The following is a 26,970-nucleotide window of genomic DNA, read 5'->3' as shown; positions in this document are numbered from 1 at the left end:
GGTCAGTCTCATCCAATATACGCGGCCCCTCGCAGGGTGCTGCGATTTTTTTTCTCATCCAGATTCAACTGAGGGAAAAATTGCAGATGAGTACTATATCAATAACATTAGTCGGTGTGCAATACGATTTTTTTTCTCGGATTGCACTCTTCCAATTTATACGCAGATGAGTATGAGCCCTCATGAGCAGTGTAGAGCTGTCCTTACATATTAGATCAGTGGTAGCCATACTTTAAGGCTGACCATCATTGTTGTCACAAATAGGATCATGTGCCATAGGGAACTTTTGCTTGCTGAGTGAATCTTTGGTTTTGGGATTATTGTAATATAATGTTGAGTCCAAGAGACAAAAAATAAAAAGATGCCCAATGGTTAGGCTGGGCATTACCATGTTCTAGCTGTTGAGACTGTAGGAAAAAAAAAGTTTGAGATGCCCTACATTAGATTAATATAAATGACATTCAGTTTTGATGGAAACCATCAACAGTCTGATGTATAGAAGGGATGTTTCCTGACTGTACCCTAATGTCTGATTTAGGGAAAACAAAAATCTTTTGTTTTGACAGAGTATAACCCACTGTGAGAAATATCTGGCAAGGTTTGCCTTCCTCTTCATTGAGAGGGCTTTTAGATATTGTTTGTCTTTATTAGTCTGTTACAAGCTTGTGAAAATATTAATTTTGGAAAGCAGGAATGCGCCAAGGTGATGTGCCCACATGATAGGCTTCTACATGTTTGGCGGAAGAAAAGTTTAATGTTCTGAGAATGGATTGCCTCACCCTAAATAAAAAGGAGCGCCTTATTACTGAATAAAATGAGTTGTGATAATATGAGGCTGGAGTGCAACTTTCAGGATTTTAATGCAGTGTTTGAAGTCAATGCCAAGACAATGGATTCTACAAAAAGAAGTCTTGGTTTTCTCTTTACAGCTGTCTTCCATTTAAGATTCATACTTGGCTTTGTTTTTAAAAACTGCTTAAAAAATGTGAATGTTGAAACCCAGCCTTTGGATATGTGCACACTATTAGACTCTGATAGAGATGGGCAAACCTGAACATGGACTTCTCCCAGATGTCCGTGTTATACTGCTACAGTTCGGCAGCCCGAACAAAGCGACGTCCGTGTTACACTGCTACAGTTCGGCAGCCCAAACAAAGCGACGTCTGTGTTATACTACTACAGTTCGGTAGCCCGAACAAAGCTTGTTGAAAGAATGTGTGGGCACTTACAGCTCATGTCAAGTATTACTATGGCTGTGATTAGCTGGCACAGACTGTGTAAAAGAAAAATGAAATAAAAATGAAATAAAAAGATGTGCGGTCTCTATTTCTGATAACTAGCTCAGGCAAAACCAACAGCTGCGGGCTACAGTCCCCAGCTGTCAGCTTTATCTTGGCTAGTTATCAAAAACAGAGGAATCACCAAGTCATTTTTTTTATTTAAATAAATAATTGTAAAAAACGGTGTTGGGTCCCCCCCATTTCTGATAACCAGCCAAGCTAAAGCAGACAACTGGGGGCTGATATTGTCAGACTGGATATTGGCCCTTCCCAGCCTAAAAATAGCAGCCCACAGCTGCCCCAGAAAAGGCGCATCTACTAGATGCTCAAATTCTAGATCTTTGCCAGTCTTCCCACTTTCCCTAGTGCGGTGGCAAGTGGGGTAATAGTATTGGGGTTGATGTCAGCTTTGTAACGTTAGCTGACATCAAGCCCAGGGGTTAGTAATGAAGAGGCGTCTGTCGGATGCCCCCATTACAAACCCCTTAAGTGTAAGTTAAAAAACGCACACACAGAAAAAATTGAATTTAATTGAACAAAAGACACAGAAAAACTCCTTTATTTGAAATAAACACTCCCTACTCTCTTGTACCCATTTATTAATGTAAAAATAAAAATAAAGAAACACAGTATTCCTCACCTGTCTGCCGATAATCCATCTGTCCCACGACGTGCTCCAACCTTGCTTCATCTTGATGCATTGCTGAGCGGTGGCATGATGCGACCACGAAGCCTTGCATCCAGGAGACGCTGAGCGTGAGAATGCAGGTTCAGTGCCGAGCAGTTACGTCAATAAAGTGAGTGGAGTTAATAGCCGAGTTCATACTATTATTTCTCTTGCCACTGCCACCACAAAAGATGCTTCAGGAAACACTGCTTTTCTCTGGCGTTTTGTAATCCTGAAGTGTCTTATTTAGCATTTGGTCATTTCTTGAGCGATTTTGCAAGGCTTTTGACAGTCGGTGGTGTATTCCAGCGTTTTGCCAGAGTGTTAGGGGGGTCTCTCTTATTAGCGTATTCTGAAATTTTATGTAACTTTGTTCAGCAATGAAGACACTGGAAGATTGCTGAACATTTTTTGAAGATAAAATGCTGGCAAAACACTAAAAAAAGACCCAGGCGCCTTACACGTGTCTTTTGAGCATTCCCATTGACATGTATTGTAAATTAAAGAACATCTTCAAACCGAAAAACACCAGAAGAATGGTCTGGCCATTTCTTTTAATCGCTTCATTTCCTTTGCAAACTTGAAACTTTTTAAAAGAGGCTCAAATGACTGAAGATATGCACACAGTCATTTATACTTAGAAATGAGCGTTTAGTTTGCACATTTTAACTATGGTTAGATAGAACATGCGCCCATTATTATTATTATTATTCATTATTATAGCGCCATTTATTCCATGGCGCTGTACATGTGAAAAGGGGCATATATAGACAAGTACAGTAAACATGAGCAATACAAGGCACACACAAGTACAGGAGGAGAGAGGACCCTGCCTATGAGGGCTCACAATCTACAGAGGATGGGCGAGGATACACCATTATAGTCTGTAGGGTTGTTCATATGTCCATGTGTTTTTTGCAGACAATGTGTCTGCAGAAAAATCATGAGAAATGCACACCAAACAACAGATCCAGAATTGAGCGGCACCAGGTAATGTGGATAATCTTCACAGGCTGTGACTATAGGGGACAGATTTTTCCAAAGACTTCTAACACAAAGCTCTATTCTTGCATGTACGGGAGGTGCTCTTCATATAACAAGAAAATAGAAATCCACATAATGCAAAGTTTAAACAGATGCGGCACTCACCCGAATGTTGCAGAAATCAGTGTCTTTTATTCGCTTTATGCGGCATTAGACATTTGCGGAGAGGCAGCAGGAGACAGAGAGGGGTGTGGGGAGAAGAAAGTGGACGACGGCCGTGTCACGCGGATGCGCTTCTACGGGTCCAGGACAATGTGTCTGCAGAAAAATCATGAGAAAATGTCCTTTTTTATCAGTGTCACAGATGAATATCACCCATACAAGTCCATGGGTCCATGAAAATCATGTGTCCAACACACAATCTGTGTCCTGTCTCTGATAAACATTGCAATGTATGAAAGAAGCTTAAGGGTATGTGCACACGTCCGGATTTCTTGCAGAAATTTCCTGAAGAAAACCGGAAATTTTCTGCAAGAAATCCGCATTTTTTTTTTGCGTTTTTTTTCCGTTTTTTTCGCGTTTTTTTTAGCATTCTGCAAGCGTAATTAGCTTGCAGAATGCTAAAGTTTTCCAAGCGATCTGTAGCATCGCTTGGAAAACTGACTGACAAGTTGGTCACACTTGTCAAACATACTGTTTGACAAGTGTGACCAACTTTTTACTATAGATGCTGCTTATGCAGCATCTATAGTAAAAGATAGAATGTTTAAAAAAAAATAAAAAAAATTAAAAAATGGTTATACTCACCCCCTGCAGACAGCCAATCTCCTCAGCGGCGTCCGTTCCTATAGATGCCGGTGTGGTTCAGGACCTTCGATGACGTCGCGGCTTGTGATTGGTCGCGTGAGTCACATGAGCGGTCACGCGACCAATCACAAGACAGCGACGTCATCACAGGTCCTGAACCATACCATCTATAGGAACGGAAGAGAGAGCATGCACCGGAGAGGCGGGAACACTTCGGGGGCCATCAGAGGGTGAGTATATCACTATTTTTTATTTTAATTCTTTTTTTTTTATCAATTATATGGTGCCCAGTCCGTGGAGGAGAGTCTTCTCTCCTCCACCCTGGGTACCAACCGCACATAATCTGCTTACTTCCCGCATGGTGTGCATAGCCCCGTGCGGGAAGTAAGCAGATCAATGCACTCCTAGGTGTGCGGAATCCCCGCAATTCCGCATTTTGAATGAACATGTTGCTTTTTTTTCCGCAATGCGATTTTTTCACGGAAAAAAATGCAACATTTGCACAAAAAATGCGGAATAGCCTGTAAATAATAGGAGGCATATGTAAGCGTTTTTTTCGCGTTTTTATCATGTTTTTATAGCGAAAAAACGCGAAAAAAACGCGAAAAATCCTGAACGTGTGCACATGGCCCTACAATTCATTTAAGTTTCTTCACACTTAAAAAATCATTGATGAAGCACGGATTGTAAAAACTCAAACGCTGATGAAAGACAGATCCAAAACACTGATGACACTAGTACCATTTTTTTGCGAATGTGAAAAATCACTGATGTCTGAATAAGGCCTAAATTGTGCTTACTGGCAACGTCAAACTCCTTTTGTTTCACAGTTAAGCCTAGACAAGGAGGGATATTGGCTAAGGCTACGTTCACATTTGCGTTGTGCGCCGCAGCGTCGGCGCCGCAGCGCACAACGCAAACAAAAACGCGGCAAAACGCATGCACAACGCTGCGTTTTGCGCCGCATGCGTCCTTTTTTTCATTGATTTCGGACGCAGCAAAAATGCAACTTGCTGCGTCCTCTGCGCCCCGACGCGGGCGCCGCAGGGACGCATGCGGCGCCAAACGCAAGTGCACCGCATGTACATGCGCCCCCATGTTAAATATAGGGGCGCATGATGCATGCGGCGCCGCTGCGGCGCCCGACGCTGCGGCGAGGACCGCAAATGTGAACGTAGCCTTAGCTAGTAAAATGAGTCAGTCAGCCAGATCCCTTTATAGTTCCCCTAAAAATTGAGCTGCCAGGATCACAGTGAGATCTGAAGATACATTCGTACATTAGTACGTTCTCTATTTTTTTTTTTATATATTTATTTGCCAGGCCTTGGATATGTGGTCAATATCAGATCAGTGGGGTGACACTCAACATCCCTACATATCAGCTGTTATCTTGAGTTAGATGTAAACAGTGATCGGAGTAGCGTGGCTTCCCCTGCTTGTGATTGACAGCATTTGCTGGTATACCCGTAAGTGAGCAAGTGGCTTCTGAGAGAAGGAAAGGGTAGATCAAACAAAGTCATGAGCAGTACCTGTAAAATTTCTTGCACTATCACACTCATAGTCACTCCATTCTCTCACTCAACTTCCGTGAATACAGTATAAAGTGCAGAGAGCAGCAGCAATAGAGAGGAGCCAGGGAGGAGAAGACGTCTGCCCACCCTGACGCTGTGTGGCTAAAGGTACCTTCACACGAAACGACTTTGTAACGATATCGCTAGCGATCCGTGACGTTGCAGCGTCCTCGCTAGCGATATCGTTTCGTTTGACACGCAGCAGCGATCAGGATCCTGCTGTGATGTCGCTGAATAAAGTCCAGAACTTTATTTGGTCGTCCGATCGCTGTATCGTTGTGTTTGAAAGCAAAAGCAACGATACCAGCGATATTTTACACTGGTAAGGCTAGGTTCACATTACGTTAGGGCAATCCGTTTAGCGCATAGCGCTAGCGGGTTGCGCTAACGCAATGCTTCCCTAGGGTCCTCGTTCGGTGTCCCCGCTAGCGCAGATCCCCGATCTGCACTAGCGAGGAACGGACCTCGGGCGCGCCGCGGACGCTGCAAGCAGCGTCCGAGGTCCGTCACTCAAATGACGCGACATCGCTAGCGCACGCCCAATGTGGGCGTGCGCTAGCGATGCGCTCACCATTACAGGCTATGGCGGCGTTAACGGACTACGTTAACACCGCGTTATGCCGCGGTGTAACGTAGTCCGTTAAACGCGGTCACATAACGCAATGTGACCCTAGCCTAACCAGGGTAAACATCGGGTTACCAAGCACAGGGCCGCGCTTAGTAACCCGATGTTTACCCTGGTTACCAGCGTAAAAGTAAAAAAAACAAACAGTACATGCTCACCTGCGCGTCCCCCAGCGTCTGCTTCCTGACACTGACTGAGCCCGGCCCTAAAGTGAAAGTGAAAGCACAGCGGTGACGTCACCACTGTGCTGTTAGGGCCGGAGCTCAGTCAGTGTCAGGAAGCAGACGCTGGGGGACGCGCAGGTGAGCATGTACTGTTTGTTTTTTTTACTTTTACGCTGGTAACCAGGGTAAACATCGGGTTACTAAGCGCGGCCCTGCGCTTAGCAACCCGATGTTTACCCTGGTTACCCGGGGACCTCGGCATCGTTGGTCGCTGGAGAGTGGTCTGTGTGACAGCTCCCCAGCGATCAAACAGCGACGCTGCAGCGATCGGCATCGTTGTCGCTATCGCTGCAGCGTCGCTTCGTGTGAAGGTACCTTAAGGTGGCCGGATTCAGGCGGTGTAAGTGCACATATGCATAACATGCGGACTGAGTTCAGGCAGCCCTAGTTCTTGGCATGTGAACGCTTTCATGCAGAATTGGGGAATGTAATGGTGTGTTGAACCTTTGTTCACTCCAAGGGTGCACAAAAGCCATCTCATTTGTCTTTGAATGAAAAGTAGTTTCCTCTAAGAACTTACCACCAGGTAGTTGCTAACTACTTGTCTGTTCAAGCCCTGCTATGATAAATTCCAGCTCACAACCTTCATTGATCAATCACATCGACAGAGCAACTTCTCTTCCACTCTGCTGTATAGTCAGGGATCACTGCTGATGACATGCTGATTGACAGCTGGCTCCCCAACTGCCTTACTGCAGGGAAAACTTTCAGCACAACGTCATTCAGCATGACGTTAACAGAGTGCATCGGAAGTGAAAACGATGATCTGTTTACGTGAGGACAAATGAAGCCAGGGAATCGCTGTCTGAGTTGTAACACATTGTCGCAGGGCAAGTAAGTAGTTGGCAACTACCTTCCAGTAAGTTGTTAGCCCCATAACCTCCAACCCAAAGTCCCAGATAACCCCTTTAAGAGGAACAAGGTGGGAGGGCAGGAGGATTATTGGTTATTGGTAAGAGGTGGAAAGGATAGATGAAAAATAAAATGAACTTGAAGATGGAGTTAGAAGCTTGAAAGTACATCTTCAAATGGGTCTTTGTTGTGAATTATTTACACAGAAACCCTGTCCCTCAATGAAGAGGGAGAAGTGACAAATCAGCAAAGGGACATAGCTCAAATAATAAGAAAATAGAAAGTTATAAAAGAAAATGTACTAGTATACAAAATAGATATGAACAAAACCTGGGAAACAAAATAATTCCCTGTACAAGGAAGAAAACAATAGAAACGTAGTAAGGGAATCCTTATGTTGGACTGTTGCTGTAAGGGCTCATTCAGACATCAGTGATTTTTCTCGTTAACCAAAAATGGACTGATTTTCATTGGTGTTTTGGCTCAGGTTCACGTCAATGTTTGGTCAACAGTTTTTACCAGAATTTCATATTTATGTTTTTTTTTTGTGGACGTGAAGGTTTATCAAGCTTTTATCAAAGAAACAAGAAAATTGGACAATATTGAATACAACTAGGGTAGAATTTGTATTCAATATAGTCTATGTAGCTATTCACTTGTCTGTCTTTTTTTTTGTGATTATAAATGATCCGCACCAAAACAAAAAAACAGGTCCAGATTTGGTCTACGTCATAGATTAAACTCGACAATTCAAAGCTATGCATCCGTGAAAAAAAAATCAGACAGGACTCAGAAGTAATTAGTATTCCAGATTTGTGCAATTTGAGTTTCATATTTACTTGATAAGAGAAACTTGATAAACCTTCTTGTATGCAAAACAATGTTGAGGAAACTCCGACCTTTTTTTTTTACTTACGAGGAAAGTCACTGTTGTCTGAATAAGGTTTAAGAAATGATTGGGTAACAGAGACTTGTTATTTCTATTTAACTTTTATAATTCATTGTTTCATAGCTCAGATTTTGGTTTTCTGAGATTATTATTTTTTTTTTTCTAATGGAGCTAAGAACTGACGGGCAGGTAGTTGCTAGCTACCTACCTTTTCTGCCCAGCGCACAGCGATCACGGCTCTTGGCGGTGATTCTGCTGCTTCATTTGACCTCATGTTAACAGAGTAGCTCTACTTCTGCTGTCAACAGGGAGTCATTGCTGACATCATGCTGATTGACAGCTGACTTCCCGCAGTTAGGCAGTGGGGAGCCAACTGTCAATCAGCATGACATTGGCAACCACAATCCCCCTTCCTCGCCCCGTCAAGAGCAGAGCAGAAGAGAAGCAGCTGTTCTGTAAGTTCCCAAGCACATAAAAAAAATGAAAGACGTGGACAATCCCTTCAGGGTAGAGTCATTAAATCCTTGTAGTTACAGTGATTTCTAATGGCTAAGGGACCTTTCATTAAAAGAAAAAAATAATACCATAGTTATTTTGAGGGAACCTGGGGGATGGAGAAATACTTCAATGTGTTTCTCTCCGTAGTCATCTGGGCGGTGCTACACTAATGATGGATAACAGTCTCCGCACTGGTAGCATGCCTACTCTGCCTTGACTGAAAGACAGTACTAACTTATCACAGTAGGTGGGATTTCAGTCAAGGCAGAGAGTACATTGTAAGGGCTCGTTAACACGGCCATATCTTCGGTCTGAGTGCTAACCGTGAAAAAAAACAATGGACAGCACACGGACAGTGCTCGGATCAATGTTGTTAAGTGGGGCAGTGCAGATGAGCAATTTTATTTCACTGACCAAATCTCTGTGTGAGCAAAATGGCAGCACGCACTAGTTTCTTCTGTGTATCGGATGAGACTCACCCATTCAAGTCTATGGGTCCATAAAAAAAATCAGATGCCATATGGAACCGCAGTGTATCATTCGATTTTTATGGATACATTGCAATTCTTTTAAATAGGAAACTGTAAATGGTCTTGTAAATTATTAATAACTACTGCTGTAAAAAAATCATATTATAAATATATGACTAATAAATAAAAAATCATCAGTTTTCTTAATGAAACTGACGATTTTTATACGGTCTTGTGAACCCAGCTTCATAGTGAGGAAAACCTCCCAGATAACTATTCAGAGTGGTTTTAAACCTCCAATCTTTCTGGCAATATGAATAATGTACTTTTCAGTCCTATAGCATACTGGCACTGGTTTAATGGCCACAACTTTGATGACAGGTTCCCTTTAAGAATTGGCATAATTTTTCGTGTGATTCAGATTATTTACCATTATAAACCAGCGTAGAATATATTAGAGTAGCTGGCAGTTCTGACAATATTTCTGGAAGTTAGTCATCATGTTGACATAATAGCTTATTTATTTTTGTGAGCATCTACATAGACATAAAATATTGAGTGGTTTTGATTAAAACGTGGCTAAGGGCAATGTCACACTGACTACAAATCCTCCGCCAATCCCTCGTTATTAATGTCTGTGCAGCTGCAAAATGTTCACAGAGGTGGACAAAGATCAGGACTTATTTTATTAGTATTTGTTAGTTGCATTGTTTCTTTTTTTTTCAGTAACATTCATTTGGGTGTTGGTGTTGCTTTTTGGTGGTCACAGGGGCGTAGCAGGTTACCAAAAATAGTCAGGACAACACGCACAGAAACAAAACTCTTTATTGTTTAACTGAAACTTTAAATTGTCACTTTGGGAGTTGTAAAGTTGATTTTAAATGTTGTAGAATTTTATCTTTCTTGCCTTTCTGTTTGCAAAATCTTGACAGCATCATCAAAGTCTATTTCTTCACTCAGCTGTTGTTCAATAGACAGAATGGCCATATTTCCTAAACGCATGGCGCTCGTTGTGGATCTTAGGTCATTTTTAATCAGCTTTAACTTGGAAAAACTCCTCTCACAAGTAGCAACACTTACAGCAATAGTAAGAAAAATAGTCCCGCCCTCCCACCAAATGACCAATCGGCCCGGCAGCGGAGTACTTGGTAAAGCCTGTACGCTGAATTTGAATTCTCTATGATGCATTTTTAGAATAAAAAACAATGCAGCAGGAATAAGACCTCAAATGGACAAGTTAAATTCTTTCGCCGGTGAATGTTACCATCACATGATCGGGACTGCAAAAAAAACAAGTTCTGCTTACCTGACCGCGCTCCTGCTCTCTCCACGCAGCTGAAGCGTGCACTCGCCGGCGACTGACAATGACGTCAGACGCCGGCGACATGCACGCTGGGACTGACGTCAGCTGCCAGCCTCAGATTGGCTGGCGGCTGTTAACTATTGACGTGCGGGCGCGGGCCCGCACATCAATAGCGTTAAACAGCTGCAGCCAGGGATGGACTGGGACTAAAATTCAGCCCTGGCATTTGAAGTTACACAGGCCCACTTGTCACATGGTGACTTTATAATATCTGTACACTTATAGGCAGGGCCGGTTTTAGGCAAAGTGGGGCCCTACGCCTAGGCAAAGTTTAAAATGGGGCCCAAAATGCTAACATATTGCACATCACACAAAAGCATTTCGGTTGTATTTACAAGCGCTGAGTTCAGGCCGCTAAATGAGTTTGATCGACAATACTGAAGTTGTTCAACACTTGTTTCCCGGCCTCTTTCCACCGTCCAAGAAAGAATGATGGGACAGAACGATCACTAACAGATCACTAACCGATCCCCATACAGTATAATGTTATCAGCAGCACATCTACAGTTTACACCGGCGATGTGCTGCTGAGAACGGTGGACTCTGGGAAAATGGACGGGGGGGGGGGGGGGGCGTCGCATGCGCAGATGGAGATCTCAGCACCAAGATATCGGGAGAGGAGATCTCAGAGCTGAAATCTGATCTCCCGAGATCTTGGTGCGGAGATCTGCATCTGCGCATGCGCAGCCCCCTGGTGGCCATTTTCCCGGAGTTCACCACGCAGGAAACCATGGAACTGCGGGGGGCTCTGGCCTCTCACAAAATGTCGGCAGGGCCCCCTGCAGCATCGGTGACCCCCGCAGCAGCACCGGAGACCCCCGAAGCAGCACCGGACACCCAAAGCAGTATCGGACAACTGCAGTGGCGCACCGCACATCGGGACACCCCAGCCTGCGGCCTGCAGCATCGCCCCACTCCTGCCTCCTCCAGCAGCGACCCTGCTTAACTGTAGCCACCACCCCAGTAAGCAATAAGACGCATGGATTATAAGAGGCACCATCATTTTTTTTTCCTATTTTTCTCCTCAAAATTTGAGGTGCGTCTTATAATCCGGAGCGTCTTATAATCCGAAAAATACGGTAGTTTGAAGAAGCAGCCAGGTACTATAGGCAGAGAGAAGACTAGTACCTCACATCCCCTGGCTGGCTTCTCCACACCACTCTAGTTGATTGACGGGTCTTTCCCATTGTACACACATGAAAGAGACCTGTTAACTTCCCTGGAGCCGAGTGAGGAGACACCAGCCAGTGGCAGCATCGGACAAGTCTTGAAAAGTTTTATAATTCCCAGGAAGGCTGTTCAAATCATATCTAAAACGCCGTAGTGTATCAGTAAATATCATACACGACTTCAGTTGTGAAACCAGGCTCTGATTCATGCTGACCTTGGTGTGGGCAGCAGAAATCGACTGACAAGTTCCTTTAAACAGTAAAATTTGGGCAGCACACCATAACAAGGATCAAAGTTGGACATGTCACCATGTCAATTCACGGAAAATCGGTCTTCAAAAAAAAAGTGAAAACACATCATTTGTAATGTCCAACAAGAAGGTGCAGAAAATGTCTCACAAAATAAATGATGTTATCATTGTAAAGAATCACATCAAATATAAAGGTTTTATATGAAAAACAGAAAACCTCAATGGAGGGCTACAGTCACAAACTTTGACTTGCATAATATGCCAAAATGTTAGAGGCTCAAGATTAAATCTCAGTGAAAAAAAGAAATGTTCCTTGACGAAGTTGGGTGAATCGCGCGTTGGGGTGCTAGCAGGGGCGTAACTACCGCGGTCGCATTGCGACCGGGCCCCGCAGGTCAGGGGCCCCGGGTTGGCAGGTCAGTGCAGGGCCGGACTGGCCATCGGGCACTTCTGGCAAATGCCAGAAGAGCCGGTGCCAGTAGTGGGCCGCTGCACTGTTCCCCCCCGCCCCCCGCCAGTGCCGCCGCCGCATTTAACTATACCGGCGTCTATGACACCGGTATAGTTCAATGCAATGATGGAGGAGAGAGCGTCTGCCTCTCCCATCATTCCCCGCTCTGCCTCTGACAGTACACTGCGGGTGCGCGATGACGTCATATCATCGCGCACCTGCAGTGTCCTGGGCATGCAGCCGCCGGGAGCAGCGCGGGCAAAAGGAAAGGTGAGGAGAGTTGTTTTTTTTTCTTTTTAACTGGACTGTGGGGCCATTATTGGGGGGGGGGGGGAGATGAGATGTGCGGGCTCTGCTGTATATATCCCTGTGCGGGCTGTGCTGTATATATCCCTGTGCGGGCTGTGCTCTATATACCCCTGTGCGGGCTGTGCTGTATATACCCCTGTGCGGGCTGTGCTGTATATATCCCTGTGCGGGCTGTGCTGTATATACCCCTGTGCGGGCTCTGCTCTATATATCCCTGTGCGGGCTGTGCTCTATATACCCCTGTGCGGGCTGTGCTCTATATATCCCTGTGCGGGCTCTGCTGTATATACCCCTGTGCGGGCTCTGCTGTATATATCCCTGTGCGGGCTGTGCTGTATATATCTCTGTGCGGGCTGTGCTCTATATACCCCTGTGCGGGCTGTGCTGTATATATCCCTGTGCGGGCTCTGCTCTATATACCCGTGCGGGCTCTGCTGTATATATCCCTGTGCGGGCTATGCTGTATATATCCCTGTGCGGGCTCTGCTGTATATATCCCTGTGCTGGATATACCACTGTGCGGGCTGTGCTGGATATACCACTGTGCGGGCTGTGCTGGATATACCACTGTGCGGGCTGTGCTGGATATACCACTGTGCGGGCTGTGCTGGATATACCACTGTGCGGGCTGTGCTGGATATACCACTGTGCGGGCTGTGCTGGATATACCACTGTGCTGGATATACCACTGTGCGGGCTGTGCTGGATATACCGCTGTGCTGGATATACCACTGTGCGGGCTGTGCTGGATATACCACTGTGCGGGCTGTGCTGGATATACCACTGTGCGGGCTGTGCTGGATATACCACTGTGCGGGCTGTGCTGGATATACCACTGTGCGGGCTGTGCTGGATATACCACTGTGCTGGATATACCACTGTGCGGGCTGTGCTGGCACCCAACACCATGTTGCAGTGCAGGAGATTCCTGCGACAGTCCAAGGCGTATCTAGGGGAAGGTTAGGTGGGGCGGGGGTGGGTGGGGTTGAGGCGGGGGGACCCGGGGTGGGGGGGGGGGGCCTATTTGGAAGTTCGCACCGGGGCCCATAACTTTGTAGTTACGCCACTGGGTGCCAGGGCTGCACCACTATTGGACCATACCAAAGTTACACTATGTAAGTTTTTATTAACTCAATTTGGCCCTATTCTTCACTGAGTTTTAATCTTGATGCATTGACATGTTGGCATATCGTGCAAGTCTAAGTATGTGGCTGTAGCTCCCCACTGAGGCTATCTATTTTTCATTTTAAACCCTTGATATTTGGTGTGATTCTTTGTATGAGTAAAGTCATTTATTTTGTGAGACATTGCCTGCACCTTTTCTTGTTGGTTAGTATTATGATATATAGGTAGGTGTTTCTCTGATATATGTATTACTTCCCAGTTATGGCTAAATTGGTGTTATAATATTGATTGTAGTGTGTCTATGATCTAGCCGAAAGAATAATGGACAGCACATGTACAAAAACACTGATGCATACAAATATCTCATGTCTTTAGCCAACGTTAGAGAAGGTGTTGTTACATTTCAAGGTTTTTTAGCTATGGCAAGGGGATGTGGGTCACAAGGGCCCAAAAACAACGACCAATATGTCCAAAATAAGATAATGTATGTAAAAAGTTTTAAATAGCTTTATTATTCCACAAGATTCATATACAAAATATAATATATAACATACACTACATATACAAGGTACAGGTGAGTATCAGGTGCTGCAAGGTGTGCCTCAACACCGCATGATGATAAAAACAAACAAATTAAGGGCGCACGGAACCCAGGACGTACACACCCATAATGATCAGAGCATGTGCCAACCAGAACCTAATAGATAAATAAATATGTTGCACATATTGGACTATGCAGAGCCTCAATTGGACCTGAAAACAGGTCCATCTAATGCAAACAAAGTAATGACTATCCAATACAGCATGTTCATACAGGGCACAAAAAATATGATTATACCTCCAAGTGGAAAGTTGGGTGGGATGTCCACAGGGTCCGTGCGTCCTCCCCGACGCACGTTTCGGTTTTACACCTTCCTCAGGGGGCATGTTGAGTGAGGCTGGGCACGTAGTTTTATAGTCACATACACAGGAAGTAGCCGGGAACAACCCGGAAGTAACCGGCGGTAACTATGACAACCGCTGTATATATCCCTAAACAGCTTATATTTTGGCCTAGGTTAAAGGGCTTCTATCCAGATATCACAGAATAGGTGATAGTTTGCTGATAAACCATTTAAAATTAACCAGAGAATACTAAAATAAGTATACATACAGATTTCTCACCATTCCTGGTTACATCTGCTCCAAGGCAGATGGATGTTCAGCCAAACAGTAATGCATTCTGTGCAGATCTGGAGACAAAATTATGTTAACCATCTGGCATGGATAGAGTGAATATAGGATGTCAATCATAGATGCTAACAGTGAGAGCTTGGTTAGGTGCAGCTTTTCCAGAGACCTTTTTGACTAGTAAGGAAAGCATGTATCTCTCTAGCTATTGAATATATAGCTGAATTAATTCTTGATAGTTGCATTCCTTGTAGCTGTTGTACTGTACAGGTCCTGAGATTGTAATCCATAGAACTATTATACAAAGTAGGTGGCAGTACTGTGGGAGAGTCATTTCCCATACAAACGCCAGTAAGGAGTAAGGATCCTGTGACTTGTTATCCATATCCACCATCTGGTGCAATGAGCTCTAGTGGTTCCATACAAAGAACCTGTGACAAAAATGACATGTTCCCAGAAATTAGTCTTGTGAGCAAGGACCGTACTATAGGTGGCATAGACCACCTCGGCCAAGTGAGGGACTATCAATGTATATTATCTGTGCTGTATGTGTATTATTGCATTACTGAGAAGCTCTTGGTTTTTGGTACCTTGAGAAAGACGCAGATGCATAAACGCTTTGGTATAAAAAAAAACAAAAAACGATTTACAATCTCAAGGCTCTTCATTCCTGTAGCGCAGTCCACCTAAACGTGAGTTTCCATTTTTGCAATTATTGCATCATGGCACTGTGTTTATTAGCCCTATGCAGTGACTTTACTGTTCATTATCCTTTAGCTTCTCACATCAGTATCTCTTTGCCCCCATTCTGTGACCTCACTATAATGTTATTGTTTGCAGTAATTATTTTGTATAGCTTTGTGTTTTTTATCCAGTGCTGCGACGGGAGCAGGACTGTTCCCGACACTAGATAGTCAGCACCACAATGTTCCATGTAGGAGGATATTGTCTTAGGCTACTTTCACACTAGCGTCGTTTGCAATACGTCGCAATGCGTCGTTCAGGAGAAAAAATGCATCTTGCAAAGTTGTCTGCAGGATGCGTTTTTTTCCCATAGACTATCATTACCAATGCATTGCAACGTATTGCCACACGTCGCAACCGTCGTGCGACGGTTGCGTCGTGTTTTGGCGCACCACCGCCACAAAAAAACGTTACATGTAACTTTTTTTGTGCGTCGAGTCCTCCATTTTCGACCGCGCATGCGTGGCCGAAACTCCGCCCCCTCCTCCCCGGTCCTTGCAATGGGGCAGCGGAAGCGTCATAAGACTGCTTCCGCTGCCCACGTCGGGCACTTATTTCACAGCATACGTCGGCCCGACGCACTGCGACGGGCCCGTACCGGCGCTAATGTGAAAGCCGCCTTAGTTGTAACTCTTGGGGTCGGCACAACTCTCCTGCTGCAGAAATATTGTGGCTGCTGTGCTGAACATGGGGATACTGTGGGTGGAGGACAAGAATGCCACCTGAGGTGGCCATGTGTGAATGTCACAATGTATTTCACCTGCTGTAGTAACCTAAAAAGGTTTAAAGAGAATATTGTCAGTAGGATCAACCATCTATATGAGCAGATCATAGAAAGTTGAATAAAATAATACCTTGATATCTGTGATGTGATGATTTATTCCATAGAAATTCACATTTACCTTTGTGTAAATGAGCTGTTCAGGATTATGGGCTGGATACTGATCTGCATGAGAACCTAGCCTGAGAGCTTATTTTAAATTAAAGGGAACCTGTCACCTGAATTTGGCGGGACCAGTTTTGGGTCATATGGGCGGGGTTTTCGGGTGTTTGATTCACCCTTTCCTTACCCGCTGGCTGCATGCTGGCTGCAATATTGGATTGAAGTTCATCCTCTGTCCTCCGGAGTACACGCTAGTGTGAAAGTAGCCTAAGCCTGCAGCCCTGCTGATCTGACACTTTGCACAGCACTGTGTCGCTGATCTGACACAGTGCTGTGCAAAGTGTCAGATCAGCGATCTGACCCTATAGTGTGATGTCCCCCCCCCCCCCCCCCCCGGACAACGTTATAAAGTAAAAAAAAAAATATTTAGATGTGTAAAAAAAAAATAAAATAAAATAAAAAAATTCCTACACTAAAAAAATATATATTGTTCCCATAAATACATTTATCTAAATAAAAAAAGAAAATAAAAGTACACATATTTAGTATCGCCGCGTCCGTAATGACCCCACTTATAAAACTGTCCCACTAGTTAAAGGGAACCTGTCACCCCCAAAATGGCTGGTGAGGTAAGCTCACCGGCATCAGGGGCTTATCTACAGCATTCTGTAATGCATTCTGTAATGGTGTAGATAAGCCCCCGATGTATCCTGAAAGAGGAGAAAAAGACGTTAGATTATACTCACCCAGGGGCGGACCTGCTGCGGTCAGGTCGGATGGGTGTCTCCGGTCCGCTCCGGCGCCTCCCATCTTCATTCCATGACGTCCTCTTCGGGTCTTTACGCCGCGGCTCCGGCACAGGCGTTCCTTGTCTGTCCTGTTGAGGGCAGAGCAAAGTACTGCAGTGCGCAGGCACCGGGAAAGGTCAGAGAGGCCCAGCACCTGCGCACTGCAGTACTTTGCTCTGCCCTCAACAGGACAGACAAAGTACGCCTGCGCCGGAGCCGCAGTGTGAAGACCCGAAGAGGACGTCATGGAACGAAGATGGGAGGCCCCGGAGCGGACCGGAGACACCCATCCGACCTGACCGCAGCAGGTCCGCCCCTGGGTGAGTATAATCTAACGTCTTTTTCTCCTCTTTCAGGTAACATCGGGGGCTTATCTACAGCATTACAGAATGCATTACAGAATGCTGTAGATAAGCCCCTGATGCCGGTGAGCTTACCTCACCAGCTCACCAGCCATTTTGGGGCTGACAGGTTCCCTTTAACCCCTTCAGTGAATGCCGTAAAAAAAAAAAAAAGACCGAGGCAAAAAACAACGCTTTATTATCATACCGCTGAACAAACAGTGGTATAGCACGCGATCAAAAAGATGGATATAAATAACCATGGTACCGCTGAAAATGTCATCTTGTCCCGCAAGAAACGAGCCGCCATACAGCATGATCAGCAAAAAAATAAAAAAGTTATAGTCCTCAGAATAAAGCAATGCCAAAATAATTTGAATTTCTATAAAAGTTTTTATCGTATAAAAGCGCCAAAACATAAAAAAATGATATAAATGAGATATCGCTGTAATCGTACTGACCCGACGAATAAAACTGCTTTATCCATTTTACCAAACGTGGAACAGTATAAAAAGAAAAAGAAATTCATGAATAGATGTCAGAATCACCGGGATCCGTTGAAGCGTTCCAGAGTTATAACCTCATAAAGGGACAGTGGTCAGAATTGTACAAATTGGCCCGGTCATTAACGTGCAAACCACCCTTGGGGCTTAAGGGGTTCAATAAACCCATTGGGTACTGAGGGTACACAAGCCAAAAGGAGGCGCGATTAGAGTGTCCCCCAAATGTCCCTCACAGGGGTGGTGGTGCTTCTGGTATACACGGAGCAAAAACGGACTGAAAATCTGATGTGAGCAGCCTGTGCGCCTCATGTGCAAGTCCTGTGGGGACAAGCGGTGCAGACAGGTCAGGGGCCACTTGTCACCCTCATGTAAGGGGTGGTCGTGCTTTCCACGGTGGCAGGAGGTCTCCGGCAGTGACAGGGTTACCCGTAGGTAATGTGTACGGCAGCCCCCGCTCTGCACGGAGGGGGGGGCAGTGTTCCCTGCACGGAGGGGGGAGGCCCCGTGTTGTGTTCCCTGCACGGAGGGGGGAGGCCCCGTGTTCCTTCTCTGAACGTCATTTCCTGACTTGGGATTTGCTTCCTGGTAGATGCCGCAGAGGAGACAGTGTGAGGTGAGGGTCCCCCGTGCACCTCCGCGCCGGTCACTGACACGTGTATGGGGGTCCGTACGGTGCACTGTGCAGCCCCGGAGTCCTCCGCTCCTAACTCGGTGTCTGTCTCTCCCCGCAGGTGTACCCGGAGCCGCGCACCGAGACCGAGTGCCTGGGCAACATCAGGGAGTTCCTGAAGGGCTGCAGCCACTTCAACCTGGAGGTGAGTGTCCTGTGCGGCGTCCGCCACTGCCTGTAATGTGTGCGCCTAGTGAGTGAGGGGTCGGATTATCAAAGGTTCTGCATTCCTGGACTGACATGCAATTGTTCTGCGCAGTCACATCGGCGTTACCTCCAATAATGTCACCTTTTTATGGTGTAATCTCGATAGATGGCGATTCCCATCTTATGTACCTGACACAGGCTGAGCAGCCAATACACATTAGGTGGTCGTGCGATCCCTCCAAAATCTGCAGATTCCGGATTTGGAGCAGAATGTTCTTCTCCAAATGCTGATGTTGGCAGGAAAAATGCTGCAAAAATGCTTGTGTTTTTTGTTGCGTATTTTTCTCCACTCATCAGTATGGGTGAAATCTGCTGCAACAATTGACATGTTGTAGATTTAAATCTGCAAGGAAAAAAATAAGCAGCAAGTGCATGAGAATCCAGAAATCCCATTAATGGTCTTTGCTGGTTCTAGGAAATCTTCAGGTTTGGGGGCAAAATCACAACGCGTGCACATACCCTTAGTCAAAATGGGATCATAGCCCTCTGTACATAGCCATCTTATGCTGGAATCACAGTGCATGCTCCTTATGGCGCGGCTATAGGTGGCGAGACCACCTGACATATACCTCTGTATGGAGGACGCATGCTAGTGGCATAACTGCCCATAGGTTCCCATGGTATTAAACATTACCAATATGCAGGTATACAGTGCACCATGTAGAATAACATCAATTGCACTATTCCATACAGCTCACAATAACATCTACTGCCCCATACCGGATCTTTGCTGGCAGGTACATCAAATGTGCATTGCATTTTGAATACTCTAAGGGTATGTGTCCACGTTCAGGTTTGCTTCAGGCTTTGGTCAGGATTTTATGCAAGTAAAATCCTGACCAAAACTGCACCTGAGGTCACTGGCAGGTCACCTGCGGTGTGCCTGCGTGTTTTGCTCATTGTAGCAACATGCTGCGTTTTGAAAAAACGCACCGCATGTGCGTTTTTGCAGGAAGTCCGCATGCGTTTTTTAACGCATAGTGGAGTCGGGATTTCATGAAATCCCCTCCACTATGCTGTAACATCTGGACGCTGCGTTTTTGACGCTGCGGAAAAACGCAGCGTCAAAAACGCAGCGTTTCCTGAACGTGGAAACATACCCTTACAATACAGCTATAAGTACCAAGCTGGTCACCACTTACAATATAGGTGATAAGAGTGTGATCTCTGGAGGTCTGAGTGCGGGGACCCACCCTATAAGATGCGCCATTTCTGGGGTGGCTGAGAGCTGATTGTTTATAGCCTGGGGGATGCCAATATCCATGGCCCCTTCCCAGGCTATTAATATCAGCCCGCAGCTGTCTGCCTAGCCTTTGCTAGTTCGATTTTTTTTTTTTTTTTTCTGGGGTTCCCCTGTAAACTAGGCAGTAAAGGCTAAGCAAACTTCTGTGAGCTGATATTACTAGCCTGGGAACCTTTATGGCTATTGGCTCCTTCCCAAAATATTAACATCAGCCATCGGCTTTCCCTCTGCTGGTTTAGAAAATTACGCGGGAGCCCACATGATTTATTTTTAGTGTATGTTCCCACGGTCAGGAAACGGCAGCGCTTTGGACGCAGCACATGTCCGCTCCATCCAAAGTACTGCTGGCTTTTGAACGCCGGTGATTCCGCATGTGTTCATTAAAGGGAACCTGTCACCACGTTTTTGGAAGATGGGATAAAAATAGCGTTAAATAGGGGCAGAGGTGGGCGTTACATTAGTGTGTTTGCTATGCGTTTATTACCCACCTAAGTTGCCGAAATACCTTTGCAAAGTCTCCGTTTTCGCCTGTCAATCAGGCTGGTCTGGTCAAAAGGGCGTTGTCTTCCCCCAGATTTTGCGTAGTTTTCCGTTGGTGGCGTAGTGGTGTGCGCATGCCCAAGGTCCCGAATCCTCTGCCAGGGGATTTAAAAGAGCGCGCTGTTCGTTTTCATTGGTGATCGGTGGGCGCGGCCATCTTCCTTTGGCCGCGCGTGCGCAGAAGCGGCGCTCTGCTGGCCGCGGCTTCAGGAAAATGGCCGCTGCGATATCCATCTGCGCACGCGCGGCATCCCGCGGCCATTTTCCTGAAGCCGCGGCCAGCAGAGCGCCGCTTCTGCGCACGCGCGGCCAAAGGAAGATGGCCGCGCCCACCGATCACCAATGAAAACGAACAGCGCGCTCTTTTAAATCCCCTGGCAGAGGATTCAGGACTTTGGGCATGCGCACACCACTACGCCACCAACGGAAAACTACGCAAAATCTGGGGGAAGACAACACGCCCTTTTTACCAGACCAGCCTGATTGACAGGCGAAAACAGAGACTTTGCAAAGGTATTTCGGCAACTTAGGTGGGTAATAAACGCATAACAAACACACTAATGTAACGCCCACCTCTGCCCCTATTTAACGCTATTTTTATCCCATCTTCCAAAAACGTGGTGACAGGTTCCCTTTAAACTGTGCGGAATCACCATGTCCCAATACATTGTGCGGGAGCATTTATCTTGCGGACACTGAGCGTCTCCACAAGTTAAATAGTCATGCTGTGGTCTGGAAAGATGCGCCGCATGTCCATCTCTGCAAGGAAGCCGCGGGCGCCGGTGCACGCATAGTGGAGATGGGGTTTCTTCAAATCCCACCCACTATGCTGTAACATCTGGCTGCTGCGGGTTGGATGCTGCGGATGTACGTGGCGTCCAACCCGCAGCGTTTACTGATGTGGTAATATACCCTTATAAAGTGTTTGAAAATTGAACAGATATTGCGTTTCACACAGATTTCATGTGTGTCTTTTATTTAACTCTTTATTTACCATTTTATTAATGAGGATATCTGGCTGACATGTGTACATTACTGAACCTTGGGCTTGGATGGATATATATATTTATATATTATGGATTATATATTATATATTATAGATATATATATATTTTTTCAAAGTGAAAAAAAGTAGGATATATTCAGCCCACATCTCTGTGCAACGTTTCGGCTCACACTGAGCCTTTTTCAAGCTTGAAGTGTTTGGAGTGCTGCCTTCTTTTGCTTTTTTTGTATACATGTTGGGTGGAGAAGTGGTCGACTCAACCCAGGAGGCTAGGCACCCATCGGTGAGCATTGTGCTGTTCCAATTTTACATTATATATATATATATATATATATATATTTCTCATTGAATACTTTGTTCTGTACAATTTTGAATGTGCTGACAACAAAATCACACAAAAATCATCAATGGAAATCAAATTTATTAACCAATGGAGGCCTGGATTTGGAATGATACTCAAAATCAAACTGGAAAATCAAATTACAAGCTGATCCAACTTCAGTGGAAATGCTTCAAAACAAGGAAATGATGCTCAAAAGTGTGTGAGTGGCCTCCACCTGCCTGTATGACCTCCCTACAATGCCTGGGCATGCTGCTGGTGAGGCGGCGGATGGTCTCTTGAGGGATCTCCTCCCAGACCTGGACTAAAGCATCCGCCAACTCCTGGACAGTCTGTGGTACAATGTGACGTTGGTCGATGGTGCGAGACATGATGTCCCAGATGTGTTCAATCGGATTCATGTCTGGTGAACGGGTGGGCCAGTCCATAGCTTCAATGCCTTCATATTGCAGGAACTGCTGACACACTCCAGCCACATGAGGTCTGGCATTGTCCTGCATTAGGAGGAACCCAAGGCCAACCGCACCAGAATATGGTCTCACAAGGGGTCTGAGGATCTCATCTCGGTACCTAATGGCAGTCAGGCTACCTCTGGAGGGCTGTTCGGCCCTCCAAAGAAATGCCACCCCACACCATTACTGATCCATTGCCAAACCGGTCATGCTGAAGGATATTGCAGGCAGCAGATCGCTCATCAGAGCGTCTCCAGACTCTGTCACATGTTCTCAGTGTGAACCTGCTCTCACCCGTGAAGAGCACAGGGCGCCTGTGGCTAATTTGCCAATCCTGGTGTTCTGTGGCAAATGCCAAGCGTCCTGCACGGTGTTGGACTGTGGGCACAGCCCCCATCTATGGACATCGGGCACTCATCCCATCCTCATGGAATTGGTTTCTAACCGTTTATGCAGACACATGCACATTTGTGGCCTGCTGGAGGTCATTTTGCAGGGCTCTGGCAGTGCTCCTCCTGTTCCTCCTTGCACAAAGGCTGAGGTAGCGGTCCTACTGCTGGGTGTTTGCCCTCCTACGGCCCCCTCCACGTCTCCTGGTGTACTGGCCTGTCTACTGGTAGCGCCTCCAGCCTCTGGACACTACGCTGACAGACACAGCAAACCTTGCCACAGCTCGCATTGATGTGCCATCCTGGATGAGCTACACCTTACAATAGCAAGGTGACATTAACCCTTCATTACCCCATATCCCTCTGCTACACGGGAGTGGGAAGAGAGTGGCCAAGTGCCAGAATAGGCGCATCTTCCAGATGTGCCTTTTCTGGGGTGGCTGGGGGCAGATGTTTGTAACCATGGACCCTCTCTAGGCTATTAATATCTGCCCTCAGTCACTGGCTTTACCACTCTGGCGGAGAAAATTGCGCGGGAGCCCACGCCAATTTTTTCCGCCATTTAACCCTTTATTTTAGCAGCTACAGTGCCAAAATTTTGCATATACACACTACTAACAGTAGTGTGGAATATGCAAAAAAAAAAAAAAAAGGGATATAAGATGGTTTACAGTATGTAAACCATGTCTCATATCCTGTCGGGTTTGGGAAGGAGAAATGAAAAGCCGGCAATTGAATTACCGGCTTTTCTCTCTAACACCGATGCGTATTTCTCGCAGGTCACACTGCTGGTCCGTGTGTAATCCGTATTTTTCTCGCCCCCATAGACTTTAATTGGCGATTTTTTTTTTTTTTTTTTTTTTTTTTAAAGCAATACGGTGACAAACGCAGCATGCTGCAATTTTGTACGGCCGTACAAGACCGTATAATACGGATCAGTAAAATACGGCTGATAGGAGCTGGGACATAGGGAATCATTGGGCCGTGTGTTATGCGTATTTTACGGACGTAGTTTATGCGCTCATACATCTGTAAAACTCGCTAGTGTGAGGCCGGCCTTATTGAGCGTGTCTTGATAATTGCCTATAATTTCCATCTGTTGTCTTTTCCATTTGCACAACAACATGTGAAATTGATTGACAAACAGTGTTGCCTCCTAAGGGGACAGTTTGATTTCACGGAAGTTTGATTTACTTGGAGTTATACTCTGTTGTTTGTGTTCCCTTTATTATTTTGAGCAGAGTGTGTGTGTGTGTGTATATGTGTGTATGTATATGTATGTATATATATATATATATATATATATATATATATATATATATATATATATATATATATATATATATATATATATATATATATATATATATATATATATATTATAAGCATCGAAACTATGAATTAACACATGTGGAATTATATACTTAACAAAAAAGTGTGATACAACTGAAAATATCTCTTATATTCTAGGTTCTTCAAAGTAGCCACCTTTTGCTTTGATGACTGCTTTGCACAATCTTGGCATTCTCTTGATGAGCTGTAATAAAAAAAAATATATATAGATAAATAAAAATATAATATATATAATATTTTATCTATCTATCTCCATATCCATTACCATATGCAAGAAAAAAGAGAAGACACTCACCGATCTAAAATTCCCAACTTTATTTCGTCGTCTTGTTAAAAAATTCCATGGCCGGGGGAGTGAGGAGCGGAGCTCTTGTGAGCAGGAGTAGACGACGGCCGTTTCGCGCTGTGCTTGCGCTTCCACGTGACACCGAATGTTAGATCGGTGAGTGCCTTCTCTTTTTTCTTGCATATGGTCATCTTGCATATGGATATATATATATATATATATATATATATATATATATATATATATATATATATATATATATATATATTCCTAGGGTGGAAAATGCAGCAGCTACCGGTAAATGTCAAAAATAAAAATAGATACCTATAAAAGTAAAATTAATTGAGACATCAGTAGGTTAAGTGTTTTTGAATATCCATATTGAATCAGGAGCCCCATATAATGCTCCATACTGTTCATTATGGCCCCATAAGATGCTCCATATAATGCTCCATGAAGTTCTTTATGGCCCCAAAGATGCTCCATATAATGCTCCATGAAGTTCTTTATGGCCCCATGTAATGCTCCATATAATGCTCCATGCAGTTCATTATGGCCCCATAGATGCCCCATATAATGCTCCATGCGGTTCTTTATGGCCCCATAGATGCACCATATAATACTCCATGCAGTTATGTCCCCATAGATGCTCCATGCATGTATGGCCCCATAGATGCCCCATATAATGCTCCATGCAGTTATGTCCCCATAGATGCTCCATATAATGCTCCATGCAGGTATGGCCCCATATAATGCTCCATGCAGTTCTTTATGGCCCCATAGATGCTCCATATAATGCTCCATGCAGTTCTTTATGGCCCCATAGATGCCCCATATAATGCTTCATGCAGTTATGTCCCCATAGATGCTCCATATAATGCTCCATGCAGGTATGGCCCCATAGATGCTCCATGCAGTTCTTTATGGCCCCATAGATGCTCCATATAATGCTCCATGCAGTTCTTTATGGCCCCATAGATGCCCCATATAATGCTCCATGCAGTTCTTTATGGCCCCATAGATGCCCCATATAATGCTCCATGCAGTTCTTTATGGCCCCATAGATGCCCCATATAATGCTCCATGCAGTTCTTTATGGCCCCATAGATGCCCCATATAATGCTCCATGCAGTTCTTTATGGCCCCATAGATGCCCCATATAATGCTCCATGCAGTTCTTTATGGCCCCATAGATGCCCCATATAATGCTCCATGCAGTTATGGCCCCATAGATGCTCCATATAATGCTCCATGCAGTTATGGCCTCATAGATGCCCCATATAATGCTTCATGCAGTTCTTTATGGCCCCATAGACGCTCCATATAGCATTGTGCCACATGTAATGCTGCTGCTGCACTAAAAAAAAATGACATACATCTCGTCGCTGCTCCTCAGCGTCCCGTCATCGCGCCCTCTGACCTGACCAGTCACTGCAGAGGACGCGGAAGACGGAGCGTCGGTGGAACAAAGGAAGGTAAATATGACATACTCACCTGCTCCTGACGCCGTCCCCGCGTGTCCCACGTCTCCAGGAGCGGCAGCTTCTTCCTGTAGTGAGTGGTCACATGGTACCGCTCATTACAGTAATGAATATGCGGCTCCACCCCTATGGGAGTGGAGTCCATATTCATAACTTTAATGAGCGGCACCAGTGACCGCTGAACAGGGGAAGAAGCTGCCGCTTCCGGAGACGTGGGACATGCAGGGACTGCTCCAGGAGCGCTGGGAGCAGGTGAGTATTTGACAGTCGTCGCTCTCCCTCACCCGCCGACCCATCCCCCCCCGCCTTCGATGACGCGAGTATAAGCAGAGAGCGGCACTTTCAGCCCATTTTTTTTGGGCTGAAAATCTCGGCTTATACTCGAGTATATACGATATATATAAATAAACACACACACGTGTTTATATTGGTGTGTGTATATAATATATATTACATCACAATTCTTTTTGTTTTTTTGTTAAATGCATAGAAATCCGCATCAAAAACGTGCGGATTTTCAACTGCGTTTTCTGCCAAGAGAGAAAGAATCTGCCCAGATTTTTACAAGAGCAAATCCGCAACGTGTGTACATATCCTTATGTGTAATTGGGAAATAATTTTCAGGCACCGTGCAAAGCTGAGAAGGGAAGTAGCGTCATACCATAGTGCAGATTTTACTGTTATGGTTTGCGGGTGCCATGACTCTCTGGGAGAGTCCCTGAGTTTCCAGAACAGGAACCCCCCCATATGTAACCCCATATTATAAACTAAACCTCTGAACGAATTCATCTAGGGGTGCAGTGATCATATTGACACCATGGCTGTGTCACAGAATTTTATACCATTGGGCAGTGAAGAAAAAATAATTATGGTACTTTTTTACCACTAGAATTTGCATTGTTACACAAGAAGTGGGTGAAAATGGCACCATAGTGTGTCCCACAATTGCTACTAAACGTGGCAATACTCCATATGTAGATGTACTGTACTGCTTAGCTATACGGATAGACTTGGGAGGGGCGGAGTGCTATTTGCTTCC

At 45.2% G+C, this 26,970-nt stretch overlaps 1 protein-coding gene across 4 annotated transcripts in view; it reads left to right on the top strand.

Moving 5' to 3' along the window:
• Positions 1-26,970, top strand: part of ARHGEF7 (Rho guanine nucleotide exchange factor 7) — a 163,548-nt gene that overhangs the window by 3,732 nt on the left and 132,846 nt on the right. For 2 of the 4 annotated variants that reach the window (XM_077296997.1, XM_077296995.1), the window contains exon 2: positions 18,696-18,779. In XM_077296997.1, the coding sequence (XP_077153112.1) occupies positions 18,696-18,779 (84 nt within the window). Of the gene's footprint in view, positions 1-18,420; positions 18,578-18,695; positions 18,780-26,970 lie in introns of those variants that run through there. The other 2 variants (XM_077296998.1, XM_077296996.1) reach the window with 2 other exon arrangements.

This window comes from Ranitomeya variabilis, chromosome 3, assembly GCF_051348905.1.
Source record: "Ranitomeya variabilis isolate aRanVar5 chromosome 3, aRanVar5.hap1, whole genome shotgun sequence".
Lineage (NCBI taxonomy): Eukaryota > Metazoa > Chordata > Amphibia > Anura > Dendrobatidae > Ranitomeya > Ranitomeya variabilis.
This window is presented reverse-complemented; position numbering and strand designations above follow the sequence as displayed.